General features: G+C 59.6%; 1 protein-coding gene across 1 annotated transcript in view; it reads right to left on the bottom strand.

The window, feature by feature from the left end:
• Positions 1 to 1,894: 1,894 nt before the first annotated feature.
• The window catches only part of TSPO (translocator protein), a 9,065-nt gene continuing 142 nt past the window's right edge, over positions 1,895 to 10,817 (bottom strand). Inside the window, exons 2-4 of the mRNA XM_034643411.1 lie at positions 4,616 to 4,826; positions 2,834 to 2,972; positions 1,895 to 2,331 (exon numbers count right to left, since the gene is read on the bottom strand). Coding sequence (XP_034499302.1) covers positions 2,143 to 2,331; positions 2,834 to 2,972; positions 4,616 to 4,797 — 510 coding nt within the window. The 5' untranslated portion in view covers positions 4,798 to 4,826 and the 3' untranslated portion in view covers positions 1,895 to 2,142. The remainder of the gene's footprint in view (positions 2,332 to 2,833; positions 2,973 to 4,615; positions 4,827 to 10,817) is intronic.

Below are 10,817 nucleotides of genomic sequence, written 5' to 3'. Positions count from 1 at the left end.
AGAGGGAGAAGCAGACTCCCTGCTGAGCAGGGAGCCCCATGCGGGGCTCGATCCCAGGACCCCGAGATCATGCCGTGAGCCGAAGGCAGACGCCCAACAGACCAAGCCACCCAGGTGCCCCTGTGTTGAGAATTCCTCAAAGTGCAGAATTTGTAAGAGTTGGACGTCTGGGGTCACAGCCACAGTATTAATTGTACCGAAGTTCTATAGAACCACACAAAAGAAATCCAAAAGGTAAAGCTTGAGATGCCGATGGTAAAATATAGCAGGATCCTCAGTGATGAACCGTGGCCACATAGACACCACCAGACATGGCCGCTCTTTCCTGGAGAGGCACCAGAGACCCGCAGCGGCCGATGACAACATCAAGTGCTCGGCCCACGCCTCCCTGCAGACGGCTGGCCGGCCGAGCCCCCTGGGCTGTGTGAGCGACCTTGTCTTGCATCCTTTGTGGCCAGTGGGCTACGGAGGGGAGCAAACGCCCAGATTTAAGATTTCGACAGCACGAAGCAGCTCCGGGAAGGAGCACAGACCAGAAGGACCGGGCATCGTGAGGCGTGGATTTTCCTATTAAACCAACGTGGACGTTGTCGGAAGCCTGATGTTCCTAGTGGATGTCAAAGCTGAGGAAAGGGGAGACGCAGTCTACTTAGGAAGAACAGGGGTGGGCGGGAGCATTGCCAGAAAGCCAGCAAACACAGTGGCAAAGTACATCTGTGTCTCCATTTTTTGGGCCATTTTTGTGGCCGTGTGTGTCATGTGGCTGGGAGGATGTGGGCTATTGCTAGAGATGAACAAATTCACGAGTGAATGGAACAAAAAAATAGCCCGCGTGAGCATCACTGAAAGGATTCCAGAAATCTCAGGCACACTTAAGTGCTAAGTAGGGCACATCTGGGGGGCCCATGGGGGCCTGTGATGACACTTCAGCCCCCCCCCACTGGACCATCTTGGAGAATTTCAGAAATAATTAAAAGGATGCTCAAAGAATCCCCCACCTGAGCCCTCTGCCCTGGTGAGATCAGGGAACGGCATGAGGAGTTGGCTGGGTGCTCATGGCTTCCCGCAGAGCGGAATCTGCCGGATGTCCAGCAGAGGTGAGGGCCCCTGGAGAGAGCCACCCCCTCTCTGGGCCAAATGCAGTCAGCTACCTCTCCCCGAGCTTTCCTAGCCTTGTAACTGGGTCCTTCAGAACACCCGCCTGCCCAAACGACAGCTAAACACAACACTTGCCCCAAAACAAAACAAGCTGCAAAGGCCCGCAGGTCCCAGGCGCTCCGGGGCCGCAGCGATGGACAGAGGGCACAGCTTTGAGCTGGAGCAGAGGTGTCATCCCAGGGGGACCCTGCCTGTACAAGAGGCCTCTGCTGGCAGAGGACCTGGAGAACCCAGTTCGAAGCTGGGGGTGACTCCTAACCTCGGCAGGCCAGGCCAGCGAGGGGCTGTGGTCTCTGGGGCCGGGACACGGGCCTTACTGCCGATGTGGGGGTTACGGGGCTGCCCCCGGTGGAGTGACGCTGGCATGAGACCCAGCCCCTAAGGGGCAGGTCGGGCGGTGTCCCCAGCTCTGGGCCCAGCCCCATCCTGGCTGAGGCCAGCTGAGGGCCCACACCCCGCGCTTAGCTTCCTGGAGGCTGAGAGAGTAGACAGGACCGAGGCCCGGGCCTGCTGCGTGCCAGTCTAAGCACAGCATAGCCAGGGTGGGGGCTCCGGGCCGAACCAGCCCAGGGAAGGCCACCTCCTCTTAGAGGGTCTTGGGAGGGACCTGAGAAGTCTGGGTAAGCGCTGACCTGGTCCAGCCTCATCTGGAGGGTTCAGGCCGGTCAGATTCCAACAGTAGGATGAGCTCCCCTCCCTCCCCGCAGCCAGGGGTCCCCCCAAGTAAAAAGGCCACTGCCAGGAGGTTAAACACTTTATTTGGCTTCTAACCTTCGTGTTCCGAGAGCACGCTCAGAGCAGTGTGGAAAGCGCAGGACGCCGTTTCTGGGAGAGAGGCTTGGCCGGGGGCACTTCGGAAGCTGGTGGTGACCGGGGCTGAGCCCCGAACGGACCCGCAGGCCAGGCAGCCATGAAGTATAAGGGCCACCACCACGGGCAACACCTGATCGGCAGCAGCTGGGGTCCTCAGGGGACGGGGCACTTTCACTCGGCAAGCCGACGGCCACCGCGCCAGCCTTGGTTGTCCCGCCACACACAGTAGTTGAGCGTGGCGGCGAAGGCCAGCCAGGCCAGGTACGGGTAGAGCAGGCGGGCGGCCGGCGGGCTCACCCCGTGCCAGGCCACGGCCGTCGCTCCTGCCAGCCCACCTGTCAGCAGGAGGTCCACCAGCGCCTGCAGAGACACACGGACAGGGAGGCCTGAGGCGCCTCGTACTCACCGGATGGGCGTCCCAGCTGGCCATTCACAGGGTACGCTCGAGGGATTACTCCATTCCACCCCCAGGTGACCCCGTCAAGTCCCTCCCTCATTCTCTGCCTCAGTTTCCCCTCTGTAAAATGGGACAGTCACCCCTGGCTGATCCGAGCCGTGTGAGGAATGCATGTATTGTCTTCCTATACGATGTCCCCTCAACCAAGCCAGCGAGCCCATCTGGTTCCGTCAGAACCCCACAAGCTGCCTTCATCGGAGAAGCAGCTCAGGGCTCCACGGGAGGCCGCTGGGTCCCCTAAAAGCTTCTGAGACATGCCGACCACGAATCATGCGCCATCCCCACCCCCGGGTCTTTAGATCCCCCACCCCATCTAGGATGCGATGCCCTATGCCCCCCAAGGAAGGGCCGCTCCTCCACGGGCCATCTCCAGGGACCAAGAAGACTGGCCAAGGCCACACTTACCCAACCCATTTGTCGGCTGCCAAAGAAGAGGGGAGGCCATGCCCAGTTCAAGGCCAGCTGCCCGGCATAGAGACCCAGAGGCACCACAGCCTCCTCCGAGAAGCCCCCCAGCTCTTTCCAGACCATGTAGGAGCCATACCTGAAACAGAGGCCACCAGTCAGGGCAGCAGCAGGGAAGAGACCAAAAGCACCCTGCAGGGCAGGGAGCCACGCTCACCTATGGGACGACACAGTGGCAGCCAAGGCATGCTCTGCCATGACTGTTCTGTGACCTCAGGAAAGTCGCTTGACTTCCCTGGGCCTTCATTGCTCCCAGGATTGCTGTGGGGATTTGAGTTAACACCCTGGCAGTGCTCAGGTCCCCAGCTGGCACGTGGGACACTCAGTGAATATCTACCATTATTATCATCAGCGTCTGGAGAGAAAAGCTTACGAGGGAGAAAGAGGCCCCTAACCGAGCCAGGGGCGCCCGCGCAGAGGACAGGACATTTCGGCTGGGCCTCACAGGGCGAGTAGGAGTTTGCTAGCTTGAGAAAACAAGCATCTGCAAACGCTTAGGGGCAGGTGTGAACCCTTGAATCGGCCTGTGGGCCTGGAGGTTGAGGTCTGGGGGGCAGCAGAGAGGTGAGGCTGAAGAGACAGATGGGCCCCTGGTCAAGGATGGTTCTTAGAACCACGAGGGCAGCAGTAACCCCGCTAACAGGAACAGCGAGTATCCCCCAGCACTTCCACCTCCAGGCAATGCTCTGGCTCTTTCCAAGCATTAACGCATTTCACGATACTGCCTCGAGGTGGGCAGTACCATCACCCCTATGTTACAGGTGGAGAAACTGAGACGCAGAACGGCAAAGCGACTAAGATCTCTTGGCAGGCAACGAGTCGGTAAAGGCAAGATTTGCACCCAGGTGGCCAGGGCCAGAGTCCAAGCTCTTTACTCTGTGAGAGATTTGACCTTATCAGGGTCATAGGGAGCCTCTGCAGGGTCCCACGAAAGAGAGACCAGGGTCACATCTGGGCTATATCAGAATCTCGCTGGTGGAGGAAAGCCAAGAGAAGGTGGGGAGGCCTGGAGGCTGAAGCAAGGTGAGGTAGAAACAGTGGTGCCTGGGCCGGGACTGGGGAGGAGAAAGCAGGACGCAGCAAGAGCCGGGAGCCCGGGACTGGCTGGGGGTGGTGCCCACGAGACACCCAGTTTGTACGGACTGTCTTATTCCCATCAGAACCCCAGGGCATCCAGCCTGGCTTTGCTACCTGCTCTCTGGGCGCCTGGCATCTGCAGCCCAACCCTGTACTGAGCTGGCATAGACCCAGGAGGCAGGGAGCTGGCCTCATCAGCTAGATGCAGTTCCCAATGAAGCCACCAGGGGGTACCCTCCCCCGTCCAGCTCTTCCTTTACTCCCCGGCAATTTTAGGGGTGTAGTCACAGGATTTCCTGCAGGACGCCCCTTGTCAAGTGGGTGGTCTTGAAAATTAACCCAGACCCCAGCACTGAGCACGTGCTCAACAAGTGGCAGGTACGAGAATTGTTACTGTTGCTGCCACTGTCTGTCTTGGAAGCTGCCCAGGTCTGGCCTTGACACACTGAGCCCGCCCGCCGCCATCCCCTGGAGTTGCAAAAACAGCCAGGGTGCCAGCGGGAGGCTGCGCCATCCGGCCCGCCCCTCCCCGGGGGCCCTGGAGGAGACCATGCCAGCCAAGAAACGCCTGCGGCCCCAGGAGCATGTGGAGGAGAAGCTCTGCCCTCGGGCCTCGAAAGGGGGAGGACAGCCCAGCCCACCTACCCCATGGCCGAGTAGAGGGTGCCCCAGATGGGGCCCAGCGTCCAGCGGGGCGGGTGCCACGTGGGCTTCTGCAGGCTGGCATACCAGCGGAGGCCCTCCCCGCGGACATAGTACGAGCCCAGGAAGCCCCCGACGCTGGGCACCAGGGTGAAGCCCAGGGCGGGCACCCAAGGCGGGGCCATTCCTGCTGCAGCTGCTGCTCTGGAAAGTTCTGCAAGAGAAGACAGGGGTGGGGTGGGGCGGGCACTCCAGAACTGGGGCGAGGCTCCCCAAGCACTGGGCAGGGAGGGGCTGGGTTCACCCCGGCAGCCCCTGCCAGCCCACTGCAGTGGCTCTAGGGAGCACATTTCCACCCAACAACTCCCGCAACCCTCCAGAAGGCTTCCCCGGACTGGCAGGAGCCTCTGGGCACCCCTGCCCCCACAGCTGGTCCCACTGCAGCTCCTGCCTCAGCTGCCAGCGTCCTGTCCTCTCTCTCACCCTCACCCTCACCCTGGGTCTCCTGTCAAGTGACCCCTCCTCTGATTCAAGGCCAGTTCATGTCCCCTCAACCCAGAAGGGTTCCCGGCCCTTCCTTCCCAGGCCAGCTGACAGCCCGGCGCTCTGAGAGGCCTGCATCTGTCCACACCCTGTGCTTTATGTTCTAGTATTTCTCATTCCCTCTCTCACCGTTCATTCATTCATTCATTCATTCATTCATTCATTCATTCAGTGACTGATACCACACAGAGCTTGGCTCAAATCCTGGCTTCCCACTAACTCACTGTGACCTCAGGCTGTGACCTCAGGCAATTCACTTAAACTCTCAGCGCCTCAGTTTCCCCCACTGTAGAATGGGATATCAACACTGCCTACCTGGGCCCAGCCCAGTGGGGGAGTCCAGGTACACAGGTATTTTACCACCACCCTGCAGGCCCACCCTCAAATCACCTCTTCCCTTTGTGTCAGAGAGGGAAAGCGGCCTGCCTGGAGTCACACAATACTCCGGGGCCAGGCTTTGCCCAGTCAAAAAGCTGCTCCCACCCTGATGCCTAACAGGAGTTAGCAAGAGTTCAAGGCTAGTGAGGGCCCCTCGGCCACCCTGAGAGGCTGGCAGGGCTCAGGGCAGGGAAGGTCCCTGTGTCAGGCCTGCTGCCACCCTGCGGGCTGGGCTTTTGGGGAGCACAGAACTGTCCCGGCTGAGCAGGACGGTCTGTCTCACCACAGTCGGGAGGACGCAGGCCCTGCGCTCCTGCCAGGTGGACGCAGCTCTGGACACTGAGCCCTGGGACTGGCCGCTCTGCTGGGCTCACCAGTGCGTCACCTGGGCAGGCTCAGGCCTCCTCAGCTGCTTTCTCTCTGTGCCACGGGGGACACAGCCCTGCCCAGCCTGCCTAATAAATATGTTGGATCCACAGTAAAGTGACAGTGTTTGGGCCACCACAGGCACTGTGGTCAGTGCCCTAGGCCTCCCCTGGAACGTGACATGGTTGGGCAGGTGGGAGGCCTTCACGCCGTCCTGACCCTCACATGCAGACGGAAACTGAGGCCCAGAAGCTGAGGGGAGGTGCTGGGGGTCAGGCACGGAACTGGGCCAGACCTCGAGTCTCCTCAATGTGACCCTTTGTGCCTTCTTCCATGGCACGGAAAGGTCCCGCTTTATACCCACTTTGTTTCAAACCGACGGCCCCCCTCACCTTCTGAAGCCTCCCCCTACAGGCGCTCAAGGTGAACGCCGCAGTACAAGACACGCGGGCATCGCGAGCCCCTGGGAAGATCCGTAGAGATGGACACACTTGCGGTGGTATTCTTGCCCAAAACGCAAAACCCCAGCCTAACCATGAGAAAACGCCAGCCAACCTCGGGTGCTAGAACATTCTACAAGACAACTGACTGGTACTCCAGAACTCTTCAAAGGTGCCAAGCTCACGGGAGACAAGGAGAGACAGGGAAATGTCACCAAGTGCAGGAAACTCTGGAGACAAGGACAACCAAATGCAATGCAGACTCTGGATGGGGTTCTGGGGTCGCCTCGACAGTTTGTGGGAAAGCTGGTGGGACACCAGGGGGCTATGGTGGCGAGCGCCACAGCACAGTGACCCCCCAGCTGGGAGAAGGCTACGCAGGGATTCTCTCTGCTACCTTTGTACCTTTTCTGTAAGTCTAAACTTAGTTCAGAATAGAACATAAAAAAAGAAGTATCCTGGTTTGGAGAACAGTTTGCACTGTCCCTTACTTGTGCCCTGACCCCAGCCCCAGCCCCCGCTGCACCTGCCCCCAAGCCCTCCAAGCCTCTCACTCCCACCACATCACTCCTGCTCTGAGACTGTCAGGGGCTCCTGTCCTGGGGGTTTTTTCTACTTTTTTTTTTAATCGAGGTAAAATTTGCATGACATAAAATTAACCATTTAGAGTGTACCCGTCAGTGACGTTTAGTACACTTCCGATGTCTCGCCATCACCATCCATATCAAGTTCCAAAACACTCTCATCACCCCCAATGAACGTCCGTGCCCCCTGCAGTCACGCCTTGTCCGCCCCCCCGCCCCGTAAACAGCAATCTGCCCTCTGTCTCTGTTGATTTACCTTTTCTGGACATTTCATGTAAATGGAATCTTACAATACGTGGCCTTTGGGGCCTGGCTTCTGTCACTGAGCATGTTCCTGAGAATCCCTCACACTGCACCACCTGCCCATACTTCTCCGCAAGGTTCTGGGGTCCTCATGGTCCCCTGCCACAGCACCCAGCCCATGCCCAGGAAATGCCACACAGGACTTGCCCACGGGGCCAGCCAAGGGGGCCCTGGAGCCCATCCACCAAGCCCCCTGCTGTACAAACCACGGCCCACAAGAGGGTGATGGCTTCCCTAAGGCCTCAGTGACAGAGTAGGGTCTGAGCCTCGTGTTCTCGCCCCCACTCCCACTCCCCCTTCCAGAGCCTGGCTGTGTTTAATGTTTCACTGGACCTCGGGGATCGGAGAGTCTGCCCAGCTCGAAGGTCAGACACAGAAAGGCCAGATGCCTCACAGAGAGAGAGCCCAGACAGGGAGCTTCCTGTGGCCTCTGGGGGGCGGCCCAGCTCCTGAATCACCCGACCAGGGGACCCACCAGGCTGAGTCACACCTAACTGGGCTCGGCTGGGCTAGCCCAGGCAGGCCTGAGAGCGATGTGCTCTGGGCTGGGGTCCCAGGGAGGGCTGGGGAAGGTCAGGGAGCACCCGTGACTGGGAAAGGACTCGGGACGCAGGTAGAAGGGCAAAGCCACCCACAGACGCTTTACTTCCATCAACATCACACAGTGACTAAGAATCCAAACGCAGGGGCGCCTGGGCGGCTCAGTCGTTAGGCGTCTGCCTTCGGCCCAGGGCGTGATCCCGGTGTTCTGGGATCGAGCCCCACATCAGGCTCCTCCGCTATGAGCCTGCTTCTTCCTCCCACTCCCCCTGCTTGTGTTCCCTCTCTCGCTGGCTGCCTCTATCTCTGTCAAATAAATAAAGAAAACCTTAAAAAAAAAAAAAAAGAATCCAAATGTGGGCTTGCCTCCAATTTGCTCTGTAATCCCAGGCCAAAGCTCCTCTCTGGGCCTCAGTTTCCCTTACATCAGGCGGGCATAACCTGTCCTGCCAGCTTCATGGGGTCACGGGGAGGCTCCAGTGAGGACCAGACAAGTGAGGGGCTGTGGCTGTCAGTGTCGGGGCCATCACCCCTTTCTTGTGGGGAAACAAGTGGCCTCGTGGCATGGACCCAAGGCTGAAAGACTTCAGCCAGTCAGGCACTGGATGCTAAGTGGGGCAAAAGGCTTCACAGACGGTTCCACCCTCGGGCCTGGGGCCACTCACGGAGTAGCACTTCCAAAACAGAAGCCGAGAAGGGCCAAAGCAGAGGGCTCGGGACCCGGGGTCAGGAGAAGGTTCTAGGCCTCCGGGGAATGAGCAGGGGTGCTTGGTGCTTCAACCTGACCCTGAACTTCACTTTCTCTTCACAGCGGCTGCAGGGACGGCGACCACACCGTCCGGGCCTCCGTGGTGGACATTACCATTCCCACCGTCCACATAAGGAAACTGAGGCACAGGGAGTCCCAGAGCACCCCCACCCCTGAGCGGGGAGTCTGCTGGCCTCAGCTCGGGCGGGGCCACGAGGCCACTTACCTCGGTACCTGGGTCACCTCCTTCTCTCAGCCTCCTTCTCGTCCCAGCATGGCACTTACGGCCGGCCCAGAGGACCGAGGGGGCTCCCACCCCACCTCAATGGTCGCGCCCGCTGCCCAGTGTCACAAGATTCTCTCAGGGCTAATAGGCTCACTCCCTCCAGCCCCAGCCCCGGTGTCCCAGGCCCACGGCATTAGACCGCTTCTTAGCCAGGGGCAGCCGTTACAGGATCTGAATCCTCCCTGTCCCCCCAAAGGTGGGACTCAGGATCTCCTGTCCTTAAGTAGCTTCACTCTGCTCCCCGCCAAGAGACTCCAGACCCATTTCTGGCCCTACAATCTCATCTCCCAGGCCTCTCTGTCCGCATCTGTGAAGTGGGGACTCAGCTAGTTGAGTCTCTGGAGGGGACCCTCCTGTTCCCTGAGGCCTCCCTGTAGAAGGTGGCAGAAACTGCCCCCCAGACACAGAACAGAGAGTTTCTCTGAGTCTCTACCCCTCGCCAGCTGTACCCATACCCAGCCCTCCCAGGCCTTATCTCTCGCCCAAACCACCTGCCGTCCAGGAAATGGGATTAAGGCTCCTTTCTTTTTTAAAGTGACTCACAGGTAATTATCCCCATTAGGACTTCTGTGAATCTTTTTCCTTATGCAGGTATCCAGTATGACCACCAACAGGTCAGGTCGGGAAGGATCCTTATCCAGCTGGTAACCAGGAGGTCTGGGACCGGGTGGGATTGGGAGTGATCAGGGGGAATGTGCTCCGTGGAGAATGACCCCTTTTTTAAACGCAAAGGGCATATTCAGGCATGACTTGCACAATCAGAAATAAGTAAAAGAAAGTACAAATAAAAGAAACACAGATTCCAAAGCAAAATAATGAAAACGCAGAAGTGTATAGAGTAAAAAGGAGGCTCCCTCCCTTGGAGCACAGGCCCCTCACCCCACCCCTGAGCAAGCCACGGTCAACGGCTTCTGGCTGATCCAGCCCACTACTAGTTACGGACACCGAGGAGCACAGTGGACGGAGCAGGGCCTTCAGCCACACTGGTTCAAACCCTGGCTCCACCGCTCTCACTATGTGACCCTGGACACGGGCTCCTGGGTGAGCCTCAGGGTCCCTCAGTTCAAAGGATCCCCTCTGAGCCTCCCTTTGGCTGTGCTGTGCAGCCATCAGGAAAGAGGAGGCAGCCTGCCCCCCTACCCCGCGAAGAGGCTTGCTATCCCCCCCTACCCTTGCTCCTCGGGTCCTTTCAAGGCATTAGACAAACACCCTCACCCCAAGAAGCAGACATCCGCCCCTGCTGCCCTGCAGTGCTCCCCACTTCACCCCACAGAGGCACCAGAGGCTCGAGGTCCGGTTCTGCCAGCTAAGTCTTTTGGTCAACGGCCTGCTGTGTGCCAGGCACCCTGGTGCCCCTCTTGTACACAGCCCCCTCTGGCACCCTCTCCTAGCCCCATGACCCTTTTGGATCAGCCCCAGTCCACTGTCCCCAGGGGAGGCCCCAGCCCAGCCCCCTGCCATCCACTGTAGAGCACGTGGCTGGTACCGGGTCCCACCGCACTCTGGCAGGGCGACCAGACAGGCTCCCAGGCCAGGGCCGGCCAGCAGGGTGGACCCCAGAACCCTGCAGTGTGTTCACAGCTGGAAGCCCCACCACCCCTACCGCCGGGCTCCAAGCTTCTCTGCAGGAGGAGCAACGGACAGGCAGGTCCCAGGCGATCTTCTGCCACACCGGAACCCTGTCCAGGCGACAGCACACCTGAGCACTGAACTGGGAATTTGGGGACCGGGTTCTAAGACCCTCTGGGGCCTTAACTGGCCGTATGCAAATAACCTCCCCAGGCAGTCTGGGTTCCCCCGCCTAGAGATGGACAGTCTCAAGGGAGGTCTCCGGGGCATTTCGTGATCCTCTAGGTACCCCGCTCAGCCACTCCCGCACTCCCCCTACCCCCTTCCGGCTTGCTCATCTGCGGAATGGTCAGGAGCCGGGAGGGTCGGGTCCCTCCCGGTGGCTCCGCTTCCCGCCAGCCGCGAGTGGAGGGGCGGGGCGCGGGGGGCGGGGCGCGGAGGATCGGAG

The sequence above is a fragment of the Ailuropoda melanoleuca genome, chromosome 15 (genome assembly GCF_002007445.2).
Source record: "Ailuropoda melanoleuca isolate Jingjing chromosome 15, ASM200744v2, whole genome shotgun sequence".
In the NCBI taxonomy this organism is placed as follows: domain Eukaryota; kingdom Metazoa; phylum Chordata; class Mammalia; order Carnivora; family Ursidae; genus Ailuropoda; species Ailuropoda melanoleuca.
The sequence above is the reverse complement of the archived record's forward strand: the minus strand, read 5'-3'. Positions and strand labels throughout refer to the sequence as shown.